This window comes from Carcharodon carcharias, chromosome 30, assembly GCF_017639515.1.
Source record: "Carcharodon carcharias isolate sCarCar2 chromosome 30, sCarCar2.pri, whole genome shotgun sequence".
Classification (NCBI taxonomy): domain Eukaryota; kingdom Metazoa; phylum Chordata; class Chondrichthyes; order Lamniformes; family Lamnidae; genus Carcharodon; species Carcharodon carcharias.
In genome coordinates this window covers 5709721-5731910 of record NC_054496.1, presented here as the reverse complement: position 1 = coordinate 5731910, position 22190 = coordinate 5709721, and the positions used below count along the sequence as shown (strand labels likewise).

General features: G+C 48.3%; 1 protein-coding gene across 4 annotated transcripts; it reads right to left on the bottom strand.

Annotated features, from left to right (window-relative positions):
• Positions 1-99: 99 nt before the first annotated feature.
• On the bottom strand, positions 100-14117 carry eif3g (eukaryotic translation initiation factor 3, subunit G). Of its 4 annotated transcripts, none has more exons than XM_041177426.1 (11): positions 14021-14116; positions 13881-13927; positions 9397-9450; positions 5770-5858; positions 4674-4733; positions 4099-4203; positions 2415-2601; positions 1298-1405; positions 871-1066; positions 637-743; positions 100-200 (listed from the first exon to the last, which is right to left on the bottom strand). In XM_041177426.1, exons 1-10 carry the CDS (start codon positions 14029-14031, stop codon positions 659-661), a joined length of 942 nt encoding a protein of 313 aa, XP_041033360.1. In that variant the 5' UTR covers positions 14032-14116; the 3' UTR covers positions 100-200; positions 637-658. The 4 variants fall into 4 exon arrangements, with proteins under 4 accessions (XP_041033360.1, XP_041033361.1, XP_041033362.1 ...); XM_041177427.1 differs by having other exon boundaries at positions 871-1007; positions 14021-14112; XM_041177428.1 differs by lacking the exon at positions 9397-9450 and having other exon boundaries at positions 14021-14117.
• Positions 14118-22190: the final 8073 nt, after the last annotated feature.

Sequence of the window (22190 nt, the reverse complement as noted above, 5' to 3'; positions counted from 1 at the left end):
AGTACTGTGGATATACCTTCACCAGGGCAATGGGTAATAAAAATACTGCCTGAGCCAATGACACCCACGTTCTGTGACAAATGAGACTTGAAACAAACAGCTGGTCCAGAAACTTTATTTGGTGATATCAACAATTTGATTTGAACTGGCAGGTGTTCTGTTAGTTCAGCTCATCAGTAACCTCTCAACTGTTTGATGGTCTGAAAGAAGAGAAAAGTATAGTTTGCATCATCAAAACAACTTCATATATCATCAATGCTTAGTGGATTAAATTAGAAATGCCTCAATGGCACAAGTGAATAAAAAGAGAACTAAAACTATATTATGTTACTAAGCTACTAAAGTGAACATTTCATATTAATGTCCGAATCAGTGTACTGGTTAAAAACGATAAAACCATTAGACCAAGATGACAAGTTTGGACATTGCAGTCGAAGGGTTAAAACATATCCATGCCACCTATTCATATATGTTACTGAGTTCCATTAGATGCATTTTATACATATCATGCAATGGTCAATCATGTTGCCAGCAAGGACATTAGAGAGTCAGAGCAACAAGCCAGCATGAAATTGCTGTTCAGTTACTGGAAAATTTCAGGGGCAAATATATTAGACTATAGATTTAAGCACTTACTTTGCCCATTCCACATTCAGGATTAAGTGATCGTAACCAAAGCCTGAAACCCCAGCAATGGCTCTGGCAGCATCCTCACGACGATGGAAACTAATAAAGGCAAAACCCTGAAAACAAAGCACAAAGTAAACTAATCAAAGAGTAACATTAAGCCTAAATAAAGATAGCAACAGTGACCCTAAAAAGACAGCACAGAGTATACTGATCTCAAATTTAGACATTTAATAGTCTTACCTTGGACTGGCCAGTGTTCTTGTCCTTAGCCAGGTAGATTCTAGAAATGGAACCAAAGGGCCTGAACAGTTCCTGCAGGTCAGTTTCTCGTGTGTCCTCTGAAAGGTTAGTGACACGGATTGTGGCATTGTCATCCGCTGGGGGACAGGAAACACAGCAGCATCAACACAACATGTAACAGCCTGGGATGTCAAAGCTGAAAAATAAAGGGCCCCCCTCACATTAATTATGGCTGACAGAAGTCGGGGCAACATCAGTGGGAATGCACTTCATCTGGAATTTCACCTGAGCCAACATTTTCAGCAAGGGATTTTTTGTTTAATCCTTACAGATCCAAAGTTTCTGTACTTTTTGAAAGATGTTTAATGTTTGAAGCAAGGTGCATTACGTAGTTATTCAACCTTGTCCAATAGCAGAGCGCCCTTACCTCTGCGATTTGTCTGCATCGACTCTCCACGCCGATTGGCTCCATCTCTTAAACTGGGGGGGACATACTTCCCGGTCTTGCTCTGAGCTGGTTGGGCTGGTTCAGGTTCTGGGGGCAAATAATTAAAACATCAAAAAAGAACACAGACTCCATCTTAACACAGGAATATGTTCAGAAAAGCAGGCATCAACACCACCACATGCCCTGGCAGACTTAGTTTTCTTTATGAAAGCAAAATACTGCAGATGGTGATCGGAAATAAAAACAAAAAATGCTGGAAAAACTCAGCAGGTCTGGCAGCATCTTTGGAAAGGGAAACAGAGTTAATGCCTTGAGCCCAACATGACCCTTCTTCAGAGCAGTTTTTTGTTTTTATTGTTTTGTTTCTTTGCCTTACTCTCAGACCTGCTGTCTGGTGCTTGTATGTCAGTCCTTATACTGACCTTCCCTCCACATGCATTTCATAGAATAAATCTTAAAATTTACATGAATAAAAATGTAAATAATATATACACACAACTCGACTGAAGGGAGATAATGATGCCAGCTTCTGGTTGCCAGTGGCATTGCAGAAAATGCTTAAGAAAAGTCTCTCTGTGATAGCCACCAGGCTGCACAACAGCACTGGGCTGGCTCACTGCTAATTAATGTGAAAATTATAAAATCTGTGTGCACCTGGTTATTAACCATTAGCTGGAGAAGCTTTGATTTGGACCTATTCCCAAAAGAACAAGTTTAGTTCTCCCTCCAGTGAGTCTGATCCACACGTTTGATCCCAGGACTCTGTCAACTTAACTCAATTTACATGGCAAATAGCCTCAGTTCCTGTAGGTGGAGGGAATAAACCAACGGGCCAGGGTTTCCACTGCTGATTATCCACTGACAGGATGAGGTTTGCAAGTGAAGCTTCCCATGATCAGAAGCCTCAACTTATGACAGGCTCAAAGGAAGAAAGACCAATCAAAAGACATAACAACATAAACTAGCATAGTAAGAATCAGCTCCTTCAGGAGAATAACAACACAGAAAACATGAAATGCCGTCACAATGCAGTTACAGAAAGGAGAGTGTTTGACATGCACTGTACAAATAATCTCTCCTTGAGGTTTGGCTGTACCTGAGCCCTTTTCTTTCTCAGCTGTGGTGAGTCCCAGCTGCTCAGCCAATTCCTTCTGCATGGGTCCCAGGGTGTCCTTGTATGGACAGCGAGTTGTCCAGTGATCCCCTTTACAGATTCGACATGACACAATCTTCTGGCCTTTCAGTTTGGACATGGGGTCATCCTCTTCTGTATTATTCAAATCCTATAAAAAGTTTAAAGGGGGCAGTTTAGCAAAGCCACAGCGAGCAATGTCTGAAATATACACCAGCAAGAAGTCAGGTAAAACCAAAGGGGGAAACAAGTATCATTGCACCTTTCTATTAGGAGTTAAAAAGTTACACATGTAAATTAATAGGTTTCTCCAGTAACATGAGTGGACCATTCAGCCCCTCAAGCCTGGTTAGTCATCCTATATGACCATGGCCAATCTGACCCTCAATGCCATACTGTGTGTCTCTGCACCACAGCTTTTACACCCTCCAGCCCTACATCCCTACCCCAATATTCTTACAGGACTGAGAAACAGTGGCTGATGCACTGGCAGATGTCTGCAGTGTACTTTTGTTTTAATGCTGGAATGAGCACATCACTGGCAAGGCCAGCACTTACTGCCCATCCCTAACTACCCTCGGGAAGGTGAAGGTGAGCCACCTTCTTGAACCACTGCAGTCCATGTGGTGTTGGCACACTCAGTGCTGTTAGGAATGGAGTTCCAGAATCCAACCACACTGAAAAGTACAGCTCACACGCTGTGAAACTGCCTTGTTTGTGGGAAGTTATAACCTGATTTCCACAAGACATTGGAATGGGTAATTTAAGCTGACACAAGGTGTAGAAGGAAGGAGTGTCGTCTTTCAGATGAAGCATTAAACCAAGCCCTCAGGTGGATGTTACAGACCCTGGTGCACTGGCCAATTGCTGCCTCAGTTTATCATTCAGTTTGTCCCAGGTGTGGGTCGGTTTAGATGCTGTTATTACACTTTTTAATTCACAACGAGATTCACGTAGGACTTATATAGATACACAGAGTACAAAAGCAAGGAAGTTATACTAAACCATTATTAATTACAAGTTAGGCATTAGTTGAACATTGTGTCCAATTCCAGGTGTCACACTTTAAGAAGAACATCAAGGCCTCGGTAGGAGGTAAAGGAGATGAGGGACTTCAGATTTGTGAAGAAACCAAAACTGGAGTTGTTCTCCTTAAAGCAGGCAGAGAAGGTTAAGGTGAGATTTACTGGAGATGTTCCAAATCAGCAAATGCTTTTCCACGAGTAAATAAGGGGAAATCAGTTTCCACTGGTAAAAGGGTCAGTAACCAGGGAATGCAGGTTTAGGGTAATTGGCAAAAAAACAGATGCGGAGATGAGGAGGAATTTATTTATCCTCGTGTGATGATCTGGAATCTGCAGCCTGAAAGGGTGGTCGAAACAGATTGAATAGTAATTTTCAAATGGGAGCTGAATAAATACTTGAGAGAAGAAAACTTGCAAGGCTATGAAGAAAGACAGTAGGAATAATCAGATGGCTCTTTTAAAAAGCCTGCATTAACACGATAGGCTGAATAATCTCCCCGTGTTGTACGGTTCTATATTATGGAAACGACAAGTCAAGCAGCCTGAAACTTTGATGAACAATGAGTGTTAGTTTAACCTTTTACTTGGTGATCCCTGTGGTCACACTATGTTTTGAGTCTCACCTCTTTGCTGGTGATGAAGGTCATGTACACATCATCACTGACTGTTGTTGTGGCAACATTAGGACCTGGTGGGTCATATTCTGAGGTTCCAAATTTTTTCCAGTTCTGAAAGCAGAGGATAATCAGTCAGTCAATCGGTGAGAGGGTAAAGCATTTTGGGACACTGATGTCATGAAAGCTCTACCAGCTTGGCTTCCAACTGATCCAGGTTCCTGTGTAACTGGTTTGCTTATTTGCTATCATTTGAAACTCCACAGTCCGCAATGTGGTGTCATCAGCCAGCTTAGAAATTAGCACACTGAAGACCAAACATTTAAAATAGACTGAAGACTGGACTCAACATCTGTGTCACTGGTAAATGCTTGATCTTAACTTGAGAACCATTCTTCACTGGTAAATAATATCCAGTTATCCACCCAAAACCAAGTGTACATACAATCTGCAGATAAATACACGGAATAAATAGCTTCATATGTCTTACCAAATAAACATCAAATTCTTTTGGCAACAATGTCCAAGAACATAAGCTTTAAAAAGTCATCGTTTGATGAGGGTGTGCTCATACAGAAACTCACTTTTCGTCTGGCCACAGCTTTAGAAGCTTTCCTCGTTTCAATTCTGAACGTGCGGATAATCTGAAAATAAAGGTTCAACATTTTTTACAGTTATACATACCTCAGACACAAGCCTACTGCCAGAAATCAACTGCCATCAGTCACAGTGACACTGGCAAGGCTGACATTTATCACCCATCCTGAGAAGCTGGAGGTGAGCCTTCTGCTTGAAGCATTCCAGAGGGCAGTGAATGTAGGTCCAGAGTCAGGGAACACAGATTTTAGGCAAGAAAGAAGAACATTTTATACAGAGTGAGAATTAATGATCTGGAACTCACTGCATACGGAGGTGGTGGAAGTGGAGATGATCAATGATTTTAAAAGGAAAATGGATAGGCAGGCGAGGAAATTAAACATGCGGGATTACGGGGAGACATCAGGGAATGAGGCTGACTGGATTGCTCTACAGAGAGCCAGCATGGCCTCGATGGACTTCCTTTCATGCTGGGTTGGTGCAGAGAAGGTAGGCACCAGCCTCCTTCCCTAAAGGACATTAGTGAAGGGGTTTTATTTTTACAATTGGACACGGTCACTTTTACTGATGCCAGCATTTTAATTTTCAAATTCTTAATAAATTGAATTAAAATTCTCAGACTGTCATGTTGGAATTTGATCTTGGATTTTCTGGATCTTTAGCCCAGTAACAAAACCACCGACCAACTGAAAATTACTGTGCAGGTCTAAACCACTCAACATTAAACAAATTAACCTGCTCATTTTGCATATCGCAAAGTTGTGGTTTGTGGAGTTTTCCAGAGATTGTGCACGTGCATATACTTTCTAATCATTAACATCACAGGAACAAATGAGGTGTTACAGCAGATGGATTGCTGCTAATTTCCCAATCACAGTGCAGCAAAAAGTCAGCCTCAGAGCTAGGATTTACCACCAGCCTATACAGAGCCTGTCGTTCACAACAGGTTACTGGGGGGGTGGTGTCAAAGAAGTCTTCCAGTTTTAAGATTTTATTTGTGGCAGTACAACTGTCTTTTGGTTTCTTGGGCTGCAAAAAGGAAGGCTTGTCAATACTGGGTTCCTGACACTGGAAAAAACTCACCTTCAATTTCTTCCCATCCTCATCGATTTTGTACTCAATGATAGTTTTAATATTCCCTTTGATCAATTCTTTAGGTGAAGGCAGGGGACCTAAAGGTCATCAAAAGCTAAGGTTAACAAAGTCATATTGTTGCATTATTGTAGCAGGATTGCGAAATTGAGCACAAAGTAACAGGTCTTCAAACCCACCCTTTCTCACAAATTCACCAGCCTGCTCTCAGGCTCTTTCACTAACATCGTATCACAATGTCATTTCCAGGGCAATTTAAAACTAATCCCACTGCCCCACTCTCTCTCCATCACCCTGTATCAATCCTAAATTAATCCCACTGCCCCACTCTCTCCATCACCCTGTATCAATTCTAAACTAATCCCACTGCCCCACTCTCTCCCCATCACCCTGTATCAATTCTAAACGAATCCCACTGCCCCACTCTCTCCCCATCACCCTGTATCAATTCTAAACGAATCCCACTGCCCCACTCTCTCCCCATCACCCTGTATCAATTCTAAACGAATCCCACTGCCCCACTCTCTCCCCATCACCCTGTATCAATCCTAAATTAACCCCACTGCCCCAATCTCTCCCCATCACTCTGTATCAATCCTAAACTAATCCCACTCTCTCCCCATTACCCTGTATCAATCCTAAACTAATCCCACTCTCTCTCCCTCACGCTGTATCAATCAGAAACTAACCCCACTGCCCCACTCTTTCCCCATCACCCTGTATCAATTCTAAACTAATCCCACTCTCTCTCCCTCACCCGGTATCGATCAGAAACTAACCCCACTGACCCACTCTCTCCCCAACACCCTGTATCAATTCTAAACTAATCCCACTGCCCCACTCTCTCTCCATCGCCCTGTATCAATCCTAAACTAATCCCACTGCCCCACTCTCTCTCCATCGCCCTGTATCAATCCTAAACTAATCCCACTGCCCCACTCTCTCCCCATCACCCTATATCAACTCTAAACTAATCCCACTGCCCCACTCTCTCCCCATAGCCCTGTATCAATTCTAAACTAATGCCACTGCCTCACTCTCTTCCCATCGCCCTGTATCAATCACAACCTAACCCCACTGCCCCACTCTCTCTCCATAGCCCTGCATCAATCTCAACTTAATCCCACTGCCCACTCTCTCTCCATAGCCATGTATTAATCCTAAACTAATCCCACTGCCCCACTCTCTCCCCATCACCCTATATCAACTCTAAACTAATCCCACTGCCCCACTCTCTCCCCATAGCCCTGTATCAATTCTAAACTAATCCCACTGCCCCACTCTCTCCTCATCACCCTGTATCAATCACAAACTAATCCCACTGCCTCACTCTCTTCCCATCGCCCTGTATCAATCACAACCTAACCCCACTGCCCCACTCTCTCTCCATAGCCCTGCATCAATCTCAACTTAATCCCACTGCCCACTCTCTCTCCATAGCCATGTATTAATCCTAAACTAATCCCACTGCCCCACTCTCTCCCCATCACCCTATATCAATTCTAAACTAACCCCACTGCCCCACTCTCTCCCCATCACCCTGTATCAATCCTAAACTAATCCCACTGCCCCACTCTCTCCCCATCACCCTGTATCAATCCTAAACTAATCCCACTGCCCCACTCTCTCCCCATCACCCTGTATCATTCTCAAACTAATCCCACTGCCCCAATCTCTCCCCATCGTCCTGCATCATTCTCAAACTAATCCCACTGTCCCACTCTCTCCATCACCCTGTATCAATCCTAAACTAATCCCACTGCCCCACTCTCTCCCCATCACCCTGTATCAATCCTAAACTAATCCCACTGCCCCACTCTCTCCCCATCACCCTGTATCAATCCTAAACTAATCCCACTGCCCCACTCTCTCCCCATCACCCTGTATCAATTCTAAACTAAACCCACAGCCCCACTCTCTCCCCATCACCCTGTATCAATTCTAAACTAATCCCACAGCCCCACTCTCTCTCCATCGCCCTGTATCAATCCTAAACTAATCCCACAGCCCCAATCTCTCCCCATCACCCTGTATCAATTCTAAACTAATCCCACTGCCCCACTCTCTCTCCATCACCCTGCATCATTCTCAAACCAATCCCACTGCCCCACTCTCCCCCCATCATCCTGCATTATTCTCAAACTAATCCCACTGCCCCACTCTCCCATCATCCTGCATCATTCTCAAACTAATCCCACTGCCCCACTCTCTCTCCATCACCCTGTATCAATCCTAAACTAATCCCACTGCCCCAATCTCTCCACATCATCCTGCATCATTCTCAAACTAATCCCACTGCCCCACTCTCCCCCCATCATCCTGCATCATTCTCAAACTAATCTCACTGCCCTGCTCTATTCCACAGCCCTGTATCTAAAACTAATTCCACTGCACGCCACTTTCCCAATAGCCCATCTCATCTCTTGCCTCAAACATAGATGTAGCGCCTCTAACTGAACTAGGAGAAGCCATCCTCTATTCTAATCTATGACGCCAGAACCAAAAAGGGATCTGTTGTTGTAAACATGTAAACTTTCCTCCAAGTAATACAGTTGTCAGGTTACAGCCTTTCTAGCTGAGCATCTCCACGCACTGAAGATACAGAGTTAGAATGAGCTTTCCTCTTGCATCAAATAACTTCATTAAAACTGAAAATATTAATTCACACACACTACTCTCATCTGTTTTTAAAAAAATTATCTGGTCATTTACTTCACTGCTATTTGTGGAGGCTTCTTCTGAAACACTACATTACAACAATAACATTTTGAGAAATGAGACTGAATGGTGCTATACAAATGCAAGCACTTCATTCTCTGATCACACTCTAAGGCTATTCAGGTCGACTCATGTCCATGTCACTGACAAGGTAAGAAAGCCTTTCACCACCCCAGGATGGTCCCAAAGTGTTTTACAGCCAATGAAATACTTTCTGAAGTGCAGCCATCATTGCAGTGCCGAAATGCAGCAGCCAATTTGTGCACAGCAAGCTTCCACAAACAGGAATGTAATAGTGACCAGCTAATCTGTTTAAGTGATGTTGGTTGAGGGATAAGTTTTGGTCAGGGCACCTGTAAAAACTCCACTGCTCTTCTTTGAAAGTGGCCCTGGGATCTTTTACATCCAATGAGAGGACAGCAAGTATATTAGTTTAACATCTCATCCAAAGACCAACAGTCCAGCCTTCCCTCAGTATTGCATTGGGAGTGCTAGCCTGAATTATTCACTCGGGTCCCTGGAGTTAGACTTGAACCCACAACCTTCTGACTTAGGCAGGCGAGTCCAATCCACTGAGCAAGGTGGCCATAAGAGATCCCGTGGGAAAGGGTTTTACAGGGATTGGAGTAAATCTCAAGTGACCTCCCATCCCCAAGGTCATCCCCCATAGGCTGGGATACACCGAACCAGTTCAATCTGCTAAATGACTGGTATCTAAGTTCAACGGTCACCCCAGCTACTCAACCCTGGGTGGGTCAAACATTGTCCAGCTAAAACAATCTTTATGAAAAGCTTTTGGACAATAGGGAGATTCTGTGGGTGCCAGTGTGGAGAAAGCTCTAATCAACACCACTAAAGTTTAGCCATTTTAACTAACTATGGTCCACCACTGCAGCCTACCTCTCTGCCTTAATCCATCCACATCGCTTTCAAATGTATTGTCAGTACTTTTATCTGGAATGGCAAATGGGTTAAAAAATTCCACTAAACAACTGCAGAACAATAAACAGCAATGGGGACTGGGACTCTGAGTGTCACACCACCACAGCCAGTGTGGAGCAGTGTTATGGGCAGTGACTGGGCTGAAGCAAAAGGAATCTTTACCTAAAGTAATTAAACCCACTGAAACCCGACAATTCTCTTGGCAAAGTCACTCAGTACAAAGGGGAAATTAGTCCGATAAAATAGGCTTGAGTGAGAGGCATAGTGCATCAGCATCATCCAAAGGCCAGAGTCAGACTCCTGAGCAGCCTGCTAGGCTAGGGCCTTGGTGAGAGCATACCTGGACTACGGAGTTGTTTATGTCTCCTTAACTGAGGAAGAATCGACTTGCCTCAGAGACAATGCAACTCAGGGTTGATTCTTAGGATGAAGGAACATAGGAACTAGGAGCTGTAGGCCATTCAGCCCCTCGAGCTGCTCCAACATTCAACTAGATCATGGCTGATCTTCCACTTCAACACCATTTTCCTGCACCATCCCCATGTCGCTTGATGTCTTTAATATGTTGAAATCTATCCAACTCTGTCTTGAACACACTCAATGGCTGAGCTCCCACAGCCCTCTGGGGTAGAAAATTCCAAAGATTCACCCGCCTGTGAGTGAAGAAATTCCTCCTTACCTCAGTCCTAAAAGCCTGTCCCTTATTCTGAGGCTGTGTCCCCTGGTTCCAGCTCCCCCAGCCAGGGGAAACATCCTTCCAGCATGTATCCTGACAAGTCCTGTAAGAATTGAGTATGCTTCAATGAGATCACCTCTCTAAACTCTAGAGATTACAGGCCCAGTCTCCTCAATCTCTCCCAGTCTGGTGAACCTTTGCTACATTCCCTCCATGGCAAGTATAGCCTTCCTTAGGTGAGGAAACCAAAACTATATACAATATTGCAGGTGCCATCTCACCAACGCTCTATACAATTGCAGCAAGATATCTTCACTCCTGTACTCAAATCCTCTTGCAATAAAGGCCAACACACCACTTGCCTTCCTAATTGCATGCTGCACCTGCATGCTAGCTTTCAGTGACCCATGAGCAAAGATACCCAGATCCCTTTGGACATTAACATTTCCCAATCTCTCACCATTTAAAAAATACTCTGCTTTTCTGTTCTTCCTATCAAAGCGGATAACTTCCCTTTTTCCCATTTTATATTCCATCTGCCATGTTCTTGCCCACTCACTTAGCCTGTCTAAAGCCCCTTGAAGCCTCTTTGCTTCCTCCTCACAACTCACATTCCCACCTAGTTTTGTGTCATCAGCAAACTTGGAAATATTACATTTGGTCCCCTTCCAAATCATTGGTATATATTGTGAAGAGTTGGGGCCCAAGTACTGATCCTTGCGGTACTCCACTAGTCACAGTCTGCCATCCTGAGATTGACCTGTTTATTCCTGCTATCTTTTTGTGTCTGGTAACCAATCCTCAATACATATTAACCCCAACTGTTCTAATTTTTACTAACCCCTTATGTGGGATTTTATCCAAAAGCTTTCTGAAAATCCAAATACACCACATCCACTGCTCCCCACTTATCTATTCTGCTGGTTACATTCTCAATAACTCCAAAAGGCTTGTCAAACATGACTTCCCTTTCAATACAACTGCTCTCCCTACAACCCTCTCTCCCTACATCCCCCACCACCATCTTCCCCAACATACCTCATCCCACCCCTGAATGTCCCAGTCCCTTCATCTTTTCTCCCTCCTCCTCCCCTCCTTTTACCCAACCCAGCATTTCCTCACCCGTTTCCCAACACTTCTCCCCTCTCCTTACCCCTTTCTCTCCCACACCTCCCAATCATCCCTCTCCCTGCCCCCACTCATCTCCCTACCCGCAAGAGTTTTTATAGGTATTTAAAAAGGAAAAGAGTAAGTAAAGTGAGTGTTGGTCCTCTAGAGAGTGACAATGGGGAGTTAATAGTTGATAATAAGGAAACGGCAGATGAAATAAACAAATATTTTGCTTCTGTCTTCACTATAGAGGATACAAAAAACGTTCCAGTAATAGCCGCAAATCAGGAGGTGAAAAGGAGAGGAGCTTGGTGAAATTACAATCACTAGGGAAACAGTACTGAACAAATTGATGGAGCTGCAGGCTGACAATTCTCCGGGTCCTGATGGACTTCATCCTAGGATATTAAAAGATAGCTAATGAGGTAATTGATGCGCTGATGTTCATTTTTCAAAATTCGCTTGATTCTGGAAAGGCTCCATCAGACTAGAAAGTAGCAAATATAACCCCTCTATTCAAGAAGGGAGGGAGGCAGAAAACAGGAAACTATAGGCCAGTTAGCTTGATGTCTGTCATGGGCAAGTTGTTAGAATTGATCATTAAGGAGGCTATAGCTGGGCACTTAGAAGAGCTTGAGGCAATCGGGAAGAGTCAGCATGGTTTTGTGAAAGGAAAATCATGTTTAACCAATTTATTGGAGTTTTTTGAAGGAGTAACATGTGCTGTGGGTAAAGGGGAGCCTGTATACGAACTGTATTGAATTTCCTTATCAAATGCCACATCAAAGGTTATGGAAAATCAAAGCACTTGATGTAGGGGTAACATATTAGCCTGGATAGAAGATTGGCTGGCAGAAAGCAGAGAGTATACATAAATGGGTGTTTTTCTGATGTGATGAGTGGAGACCCACAGGGGTTTGTGCTGGAGCCTCAACTTTTTACAATTTACATCAATGGCTTAGATGAGGGGAGTGAAGGCATGGTAGCTAAATTTGCAGATGACACAAAGATAGGTAGGAAAGTATATTGTGAAGAAGACATGAGGAGGTTGCAGATGGATATAGATAGGTTGAGTGAGTGGGCAAAGATCTGGCGAATGGAGTTTAATGTGGGAAAATGTGAAGTTGTTCACTTTGGCAGGAAGAACAAAAAACAATACTACTTAAATGGAGAATGGCTGCATAATTCTGAGGTGCAAAGGGATCTTGGTGTTCTAGTAAGAGTCACAAAAAGTTAGTATGCAGGTACAGCAAGTAACTAAGAAGGCTAATGGAATGCTATCCTTTATTACTTGAGGAAATGAACATAGAAGGATGTTATGCTTCAGTTATACAGGGCACTGGTGAGACCGCAACTCGAATACCATGTGCAGTTTTAGTCTCTTTATTTAAGGATGAATGTAAATGCTGTGGAGACAGTTCAGAGGAGGTTTACTAGATTGATACCTGGAATGAGTGGGTTGTCTTATGAGGAAAGGTTCGACAGACTGGGCTTGTTTCCACTGGAGTTTAAAAGAGTGAGGGGTAGTTTGATTGAAGTATGCAAGATCGCTCTTGATAAGGTGGACGTGTAAAGGGCGAGACCAGAACTAGGGAACGCTGTTTTAAAATTGGGGGTTACCCTTATAGGACAGAGATAAGGAGAATTTTTTCCGAGGGTTGTGTGACTTTGGAAATCCCTGCCTCAGGAGGTGGTGGAAGCGGCGTCATTGAATATTTTAAAAGCAGAGATAGATAAGATTCTTGTTAGACAAGGGAATCAAAGGTTATCAGGGGTAGATGGGAACGTGGAAATCAAAACACATGCAGATCAGCCATGATCTTATTTAATGGCGGAGCAGGCTCGAGGGGCCGAATGGTCTACAGCTGTTCCTATTTCTTATGTTCTATCCTCATCCCCATTTCCACACTCCCTCCCCTTGGCCCCACCCCATTCCCCGCCCCTTGCCCCACCCCCATGTCTCTCACTCGCTTGCCACACCCCTATTTCGCTGCCCCCTCGCCCCCATCCCCACCTCCCTGACCCCCCTCGTCCCAGCCCCATTTCCCTGCCTCCCATTTCTCCGCACCCCTCCCCTGCCCCCGTTTTGCCAAGCCCCCTCCCCAGTTTCTCTGCTCCCACTCCCCTGCCACCTCCCCACCAGTTCACCACCGTCCCCACCCCATTTCACTGCCAACCCAGCCCCCCCTCCCATTTCTTCATCCGTCCCTGCCCCCATTTCACCCATCCCCTCCGTGCCCCCCTCCCGTTCCCATCTCCTCCGCGTCCCCGTCCCCTGCCTCCAGTTCCTCCACCCCCTCTCCCCTGCCCCCCCCTTCCCTCCCTCATTTTCCCCCTCCCCCATTTTCCCCGTCCCTGCCCCCATTTCCCCACCCTCCTCTCCTTTCCCCAACCGCACATACATTTCCCCCCAACTCTCCCCGCCCCCCTCCCCGCCCTTCCCCAGTCCCGCTTGCCCCAATCCCCTCTCCCCAACACCGAAATAGGTGGTCTGCGATGCTTTCCACAGTTGAATAGCCGGGTGGCCCAGGAATCTGTGGAGCGGGACAATGAGGTTTAAAACACCGTCAGGATTATCTGTACGGGAATGACTCCCAGCCCAGGCCCCCACGTGTGCAGCCCTCGTCCCCGACCCGGCCTGAGGCCTGCTCCTTACCCTCGTCTCCCTCCTCCTCCACCTGGTCGGCCCAGCTGGGCTTCGAGCTGCGGGACAGAAAAAGAGAGAAAGGCGCCAGTTAGTGACGGACCCGCGAGTAACTCCCACACCGAGGCCCAGACACCACTCCCCGCACTCACTCAAAATCCATCAGGGACACCAGCCGAGTGCGACCTGAGAGACCGGCACAGGCCGCAGCGAGAAAGCGGGGGGGGTGGGGGGGGGGGGTTGTAGGCCGCGGTCCGCCCAACACAGCGCCACCCGGAGGCTGGGAGGACCGAGTGAAACCGCAGACGCAGCGCCACCCGGAGGCTGGGAGGACCACCTGAAACGCCGGGCCCAGCGCTACCCGGAGGCTGGGAGGACCGAGTGAAACCGCAGACGCAGCGCCACCCGGAGGCTGGGAGGACCACCTGAAACGCCGGGCCCAGCGCTACCCGGAGGCTGGGAGGACCGAGTGAAACTTCGGGCCCAGCGCCACCCGGAGGCTGGGAGGACCAACTGAAACCCCGGGCCCAGCGCCACCCGGAGGCTGGGAAGACCGAGTGAAACCCTCCCCCCCCCCCCCCCCCAACCCCGGGCCCAGCGCCACCTGGAGGCTGGGAAGATCGAGTGAAACCGCGGACTCAGCGCCAATGGGAGGCTGGGAGCACCGACTGACACCGCCCCCCCCCCCGGGCCCATCGCCACCCGGAGGCTGGGAGGACCGAGTGAAACCCCGGGTCCAGCGCCATCCGGAGGCTGGGAGGATCGAGTGAAACCGCGGGCGCAGCGCCACCGGGAGGCTGGGAGGACCGAGTGAAACTGCCGGAGCAGCGCCACCTAACGGTCAAGTGTGGGGGGGGGGGGGTTGGTGGGGGGTGGTGATAGATTCAGGTAAAAACAGTATCTGGAAACGTGAAAATAAAAACAGAAAATGCTGGAAAAACTCAGCAGGTCTGGCAACACATGTGGAGAGAGAAACAGAGTCAACGTTTCGAGGCTGTGTGACTTCTTCAGAGCTGAAGAGACGAGAATAGGTGATGGATTTGATACTGTTGAAAGGCAAGGACAAAGCAGGTAGGTACTTAGAAGAGATTTGACAAAGATTTCACAGACACAAGACAAAGCGAGGGTTAATGGTAATGTTAAAGACTAAAGAAGGTGCTAATAGTGGCATAAAGGTAAGATATAAAAACAAAAAAACTGCGGATGCTGGAAATCCAAAAAAGGTAAAGGTAAGATATCCCTGACTTCCTATTTTGACATCTATTTCCTACACTACAACAGTGACATTACAATATTACCACAAGAATGACCCAGCCCTCCCTGTCGCTTGCCATTTCAACACTCCACCCTGCTCTCTTGCCCACATGTCCGTCCTTGGCTTGCTGCATTGTTCCAGTGAAGCCCAACGCAAACTGGAGGAACAACACCTCATCTTCCGACTAGGCACTTTACAGCCTTCCGGACTGAATATTGAGTTCAACAACTTTAGGTCGTGAGCTCCCTCCCCCATCCCCACCCCCCTTTCCAATTCCCCTTTTTTCAATGTTCATTCTCATTTCTTAATTTTTATTTTTTCATTTTTTAATTTTTATTTTTTATCCACTTATTTGTATTTATTTTAATCTTTATTCATTATTTTATCCCCACTTTTATCCTATGTTCAATCCTTTTACCCCACCACCGTCCCCTCCCCCACCCCCACCCCACCCCCACAAGGACCATCTGTCACTTGTTCATGTTGTTCTTTCCAGAGTGCTTACCCTTGTCCTGCTATTACCACATTCTACTTTCTGACCTTAATGTCACCATCATCATCTCCTTTAGCCAGAATCATCACCATAAACACCCCCTTTGTCCATTTGTCCATGACATCTCTGGCAATCCCTTCTTTGCCTCCACCTATCATTGGCCTTCTATCCTGTTTCACCGTCTCCCCCTGCCCTTAAACAGTATAAATTTCATTACTTATTTACTTCTCTTTAGCTCTGAAGAAGAATCATAAGGACTCAAAATGTTAACTCTGTATTTTCTGTTTTTATATTACACTGTTATGTTATTTTGTTATAATATTACACATGGGCTGCAGCAGTTTAAGAAGGCAACTCACCTCCACCTCCTCAAAGGCGATGAGGGATGGGCAATAAATGCTGGCCTAGCCAGCAATGTCCAGATCCCATGAACGAACGAAAAGTACCTCATTGGCTGTAAAGGGCTTTGAGACCTCCTGAGATTGCGCAAGGTGCTATATAAATACATGTCTTTCTTCTTGAAGCAAAGAGGCAAGGATAGACTCCAGGCTCAGAATGGCTGTCTGGTATCCAACTCTAAAATATCACCAGCAGGGGACGGGCAGGGAGTTGGAGGGAAACTGTTGCCTGTAAACAGCCTCAATAACTTACCCCTCAAACCAATGCATGTCCCTTCCATTTCCATCACGACCATTGTGTTTCTCAGTGAGATCCAGACGGTCACAATGGTCCAATTCTGATAATGAAGATTCATTACTCTGCCTTAAGGTGAAAATGATTTGCAGGCAGGTTAAATGTTGTGTAACAACAGGATTACCTTCATCTGCTGCAATTCATTACTTGCCATTTCCTAATCACAATTCATGATTCTGCTCCAGAGGATTTGCTGCAGTTTAGATGACTTGGGTCACTAGATCAGTTTATCATCCTCCAAACATATATCTTAATTGGAACTCAGAGTGAGTTGCTGACCAGTTCAGAGAAGAAGGATTTCAGGATCATTTCCTACCTCGGTCTAGATGGTCTTGGGTGTACCATGTCACTGAAGCTGACCCCGACTGTCTGAGGGACAGCTTGGGGAGTGCCACACTGTCAGGAGGTCAGTACTGAGGGAGCAATGCACTGTCGGAGGCTCACATCTGAAGGAGTGCTGCACTGGCAAAGGGTCAGTACTGAGGGAGTGCTGCATTGTCAGAGGGTCGTTGGTGAGGGAGTGCTGCACTATCAGAGGGTCAGTACTGAGGGAGTGCTGCACTGTCGGACAGTCAATACTGAGAGAGTGCTGCACTGTCGGAGGGTCAGTACTGAGAGAGTGCTGCACTGTCAGAGGGTCAGTACTGAGAGAGTGCTGCACTGTCGGAGAGTCAGTACTGAGAGAGTGCTGCACTGTCGGAGGGTCAGTACTGAGAGAGTGCTGCACTGTCGGAGAGTCAATACTGAGAGAGTGCTGCACTGTCGGAGGGTCAGTACTGAGGGAGTGCTGCACTGTGGGAGGCTCAGTACTGAGTGAGTGCTGCACTGTCAGAGGGTCAGTACTGAGGGAGTGCTGCACTATCAGAGGGTCAGTACTGAGGGAGTGCTGCACTGTCGGACAGTCAATACTGAGAGAGTGCTGCACTGTCGGAGGGTCAGTACTGAGAGAGTGCTGCACTGTCAGAGGGTCAGTACTGAGAGAGTGCTGCACTGTCAGAGGGTCAGTACTGAGAGAGTGCTGCACTGTCGGAGGGTCAATACTGAGAGAGTGCTGCACTGTCGGAGAGTCAATACTGAGAGAGTGCTGCACTGTGGGAGGCTCAGTACTGAGGAAGGGCTGCACTGTCGGATGGTCAGTACTGAGGGAGCGCTGCACTGTCGGAGGGTCAGTACTGAGGGAGTGCTGCACTGTCAGAGGGTCTATACTGAGGGAGTACTGCGCTGTTAGAGGGTCAGTACTGAGGAAGTGCTGCACTGCCATAGGGTCAGTACTGAGGGAATGCTGCACTGGCGGAGGGTCAGTACTGAGAGAGTGCTGCACTGTCAGAGGGTCAGTACTGAGGGTTGCTGCACTGGCGGAGGGTCAGTACTGAGGGAGTGCAGCACTGTTAGGGGGTCAGTACTGAGGAAGTGCTGCACTGTCAGAGATCCGGTACTGAGGGAGCACTGCACTGTAATAGGGTCAATACTGAGGGCGTGCTGCTCTGTCAGAGGGTCAGCACTGAGGGAGCGCTGCACTGTCAGAGGATCAGTACTGACGGAGTGCAGCAATGTCAGATGATCAGTACTAAGGAAGTGCTGCATTGTCGGAGCATCAGTACTGAGGAAGTGCTGCGCTGTTGTAAGGTCAGTACTGAGGGAGTGCTGCACTGTCAGAGGGTCAGTACTGAGGGAGTGCTGCACTGTCAGAGGGTCAGTACTGAGGGAGTGCTGCACTGTCAGAGGGTCAGTACTGAGGGAGTGCTGCACTGTCAGAGGGTCAGTACTGAGGGTGTGCAGCACTGTCAGAGGGTCAGTACTGACGGAGTGCAGCACTGTTAGGAAGTCAGTACTGAGGGTGTGCTGCACTGTCAGAGGGTCAGTGCTGAGGGAGGGCTGCACTGTCGGAGGGTCAGTACTGAGGGAGTGCTGCACTGTCAGAGGGTCAGTACTGAGGGAGTGCAGCACTGTTAGGAGGTCAGTACTGAGGTATCGCTGCACTGTCGTAAGGTGAGTAGTGAGGGCATGCTGCATTGTCCGAGGGTCAGTACTGAGGGAGTGCTGCATTGTCCGAGAATCAGTACTGAGGGAGTGCTGCACTGCGTAGGGTCAGTACTGAGGGTGTGCTGCACTGTCAGAGTGTCAGTGCTGAGGGAGGGCTGCACTGGTGGAGGGTCAGTAGTGAGGGAGTGTTGCACTGTCAGAGGGTCAGTATTGATGGAGTGCTGCACTGTCAGAGGATCAGTACTGAGGAGGTGCCGCACTGTAGGAGGGTCAGTACTGAGGGAGTGCTGCGCTGTTGTAAGGTCAGTACTGAGTGAGTGCTGCATTGTCAGAGGGTCAGTACTGAGGGAGTGCTGCACTGTCAGAGGGTCAGTACTGACAGAGTGCAGCACTGTTAGGGGGTCAGTACTGAGGGAGTGCTGCAATGTCATAAGGTGAGTAGTGAGGGCATGCAGCATTGTCAGAGGGTCAGTACTGAGGGAGTGCTGCACTGTCAGAGGATCTGTACTGAGGGAGTGCAGCACTGTTAGGGGGTAAGTACTGAGGGAGCGCTGCACTGCCAGAAGGTCGGTGCTGAGAGAGTGCTGCACTGTCGTAGGGTCAGTACTGAGGGAGCGCTGCACTGTCAGAGGGTCAGTACTGAGGGAGCGCTGCACTGTCAGAGGGTCAGTACTGAGGGAGCGCTGCACTGTCAGAGGGTCAGTACTGAGGGAGTGCTGCACTGTCAGAGGGTCAGTACTGACGGAGTGCCACACTGTCAGAGGGTCAGTACTGAGGGAGTGCTGCACTGTCAGAGGGTCAGTACTGAGGGAGTGCTGAAGTATCAAAGGGTCAGTACTGAGGGAGTGCTGCACTGTCAGAGGGTCAGTACTGAGGGTGTGCAGCACTGTCAGAGGGTCAGTACTGACGGAGTGCAGCACTGTTAGGAAGTCAGTACTGAGGGTGTGCTGCACTGTCAGAGGGTCAGTGCTGAGGGAGGGCTGCACTGTCGGAGGGTCAGTACTGAGGGAGTGCTGCACTGTCAGAGGGTCAGTACTGAGGGAGTGCAGCACTGTTAGGAGGTCAGTACTGAGGTATCGCTGCACTGTCGTAAGGTGAGTAGTGAGGGCTTGCTGCATTGTCCGAGGGTCAGTACTGAGGGAGTGCTGCATTGTCCGAGAATCAGTACTGAGGGAGTGCTGCACTGCGTAGGGTCAGTACTGAGGGTGTGCTGCACTGTCAGAGTGTCAGTGCTGAGGGAGGGCTGCACTGGTGGAGGGTCAGTAGTGAGGGAGTGTTGCACTGTCAGAGGGTCAGTATTGATGGAGTGCTGCACTGTCAGAGGATCAGTACTGAGGAGGTGCCGCACTGTAGGAGGGTCAGTACTGAGGGAGTGCTGCGCTGTTGTAAGGTCAGTACTGAGTGAGTGCTGCATTGTCAGAGGGTCAGTACTGAGGGAGTGCTGCACTGTCAGAGGGTCAGTACTGACAGAGTGCAGCACTGTTAGGGGGTCAGTACTGAGGGAGTGCTGCAATGTCATAAGGTGAGTAGTGAGGGCATGCAGCATTGTCAGAGGGTCAGTACTGAGGGAGTGCTGCACTGACAGAGGATCTGAACTGAGGGAGTGCAGCACTGTTAGGGGGTAAGTACTGAGGGAGCGCTGCACTGCCAGAAGGTCGGTGCTGAGAGAGTGCTGCACTGTCGTAGGGTCAGTACTGAGGGAGCGCTGCACTGTCAGAGGGTCAGTACTGAGGGAGCGCTGCACTGTCAGAGGGTCAGTACTGAGGGAGCGCTGCACTGTCAGAGGGTCAGTACTGAGGGAGTGCTGCACTGTCAGAGGGTCAGTACTGACGGAGTGCCACACTGTCAGAGGGTCAGTACTGAGGGAGTGCTGCACTGTCAGAGGGTCAGTACTGAGGGAGTGCTGAAGTATCAAAGGGTCAGTACTGAGGTAGTTCTGCACGGTTGGAGGGTCAGTACTGAGGGAGTGCTGCACTGTTGGAGGGTCAGTATTGAGGGAGTGCTGCACTGTCAGAGGGTCAGTACTGAGGGAGTGCCACACTGTCAGAGAGTCAGTACTGAGGGAGTGCTGCACTGTCAGAGGGTCAGTACTGAGGGAGTTCTGCATTGTCAGAGGGTCGTTGGTGAGGGAGTGCTGCACTATCAGAGGGTCAGTACTGAGGGAGTGCTGCACTGTCAGAGGGTCAGTACTGACAGAGTGCAGCACTGTTAGGGGGTCAGTACTGAGACAGTGCTGCACTGTCGTAAGGTGAGTAGTGAGGGCATGCAGCATTGTCAGAGGGTCAGTACTGAGGGAGTGCTGCACTGTTAGGGGGTAAGTACTGAGGGAGCGCTGCACTGTCAGAGGGTCAGTACTGAGGGAGCGCTGCACTGTCAGAGGGTCAGTACTGAGGGAGCGCTGCACTGTCAGAGGGTCAGTACTGAAGGAGTGCCACACTGTCAGAGGGTCAGTACTGAGGGAGTTCTGCACTGTCAGAGGGTCAGTACTGAGGGAGCGCTGCACTGTCAGAGGGTCAGTACTGAAGGAGTGCCACACTGTCAGAGGGTCAGTACTGAAGGAGTGCCACACTGTCAGAGGGTCAGTACTGAGGGAGTGCTGCACTGTCAGAGGGTCAGTACTGAGGGAGTTCTGCATTGTCAGAGGGTCGTTGGTGAGGGAGTGCTGCACTATCAGAGGGTCAGTACTGAGGGAGTGCTGCACTGTCGGACAGTCAATACTGAGAGAGTGCTGCACTGTCGGAGGGTCAGTACTGAGAGAGTGCTGCACTGTCGGAGAGTCAATACTGAGAGAGTGCTGCACTGTCGGAGGGTCAGTACTGAGGGAGTGCTGCACTGTGGGAGGCTCAGTACTGAGGAAGGGCTGCACTGTCGGATGGTCATTACTGAGGGAGCGCTGCACTGTCGGAGGGTCAGTACTGAGGGAGTGCTGCACTATTAGAGGGTCTATACTGAGGGAGTACTGCGCTGTCAGAGGGTCAGTACTGAGGAAGTGCTGCACTGTCATAGGGTCAGTACTGAGGGAATGCTGCACTGGCTGAGGGTCAGTACTGAGAGAGTGCTGCACTGTCAGAGGGTCAGTACTGAGGGTTGCTGCACTGTCGGAGGCTCAGTACTGAGGAAGTGCTGCACTGTCATAGGGTCAGTACTGAGGGAATGCTGCACTGGCGGATGGTCAGTACTGACGGAGCGCTGCACTGTCAGAGGGTCAGTACTGAGGGAGCGCTGCACTGTCAGAGGGTCAGTACTGAGGGAGTGCCACACTGTCAGAGAGTCAGTACTGAAGGAGTGCCACAGTGTCAGAGAGTCAGTACTGAGCTGTGCTGCACTGTTGGAGTTTTAGTACTGAGGGAATGCCGCCCTATCAGAGGGTCAATACTGAGGGAGCGCGCACTGTCGGAGGGTCAGTACTGAGGGAGTGCCACAATGTCGGAGAGTCAGTACTGAAGGAGTGCCACACTGTCAGAGAGTCAGTACTGAGGGAGTGCTGCATTGTCAGAGCGTCAGTACTGAGGGAATGCAGCACTGTTAGGAGGTCAGTACTGAGGTATCGCTGCACTGTCGTAAGGTGAGTAGTGAGGGCATGCTGCATTGTCCGAGGGTCAGGACTGAGGGAGTGCTGGACTGACAGAGGGTCAGTACTGAGGGAGTGCTGCACTGACAGAGAATCTGTACTGAGGGAGTGCTGCACTGCGTAGGGTCAGTACTGAGGGTGTGCTGCACTGTTGGAGGGTCAGTGCTGAGGGAGGGCTGCACTGTTGGAGGGTCAGTAGTGAGGGTGTGCTGCACTGTTGGAGGGTCAGTAGTGAGGGAGTGCTGCACTGTCAGAGGATCAGTACTGAGGAAGTGCCGCACTGTCGGAGGGTCAGTACTGAGGGAGTGCTGCGCTGTTGTAAGGTCA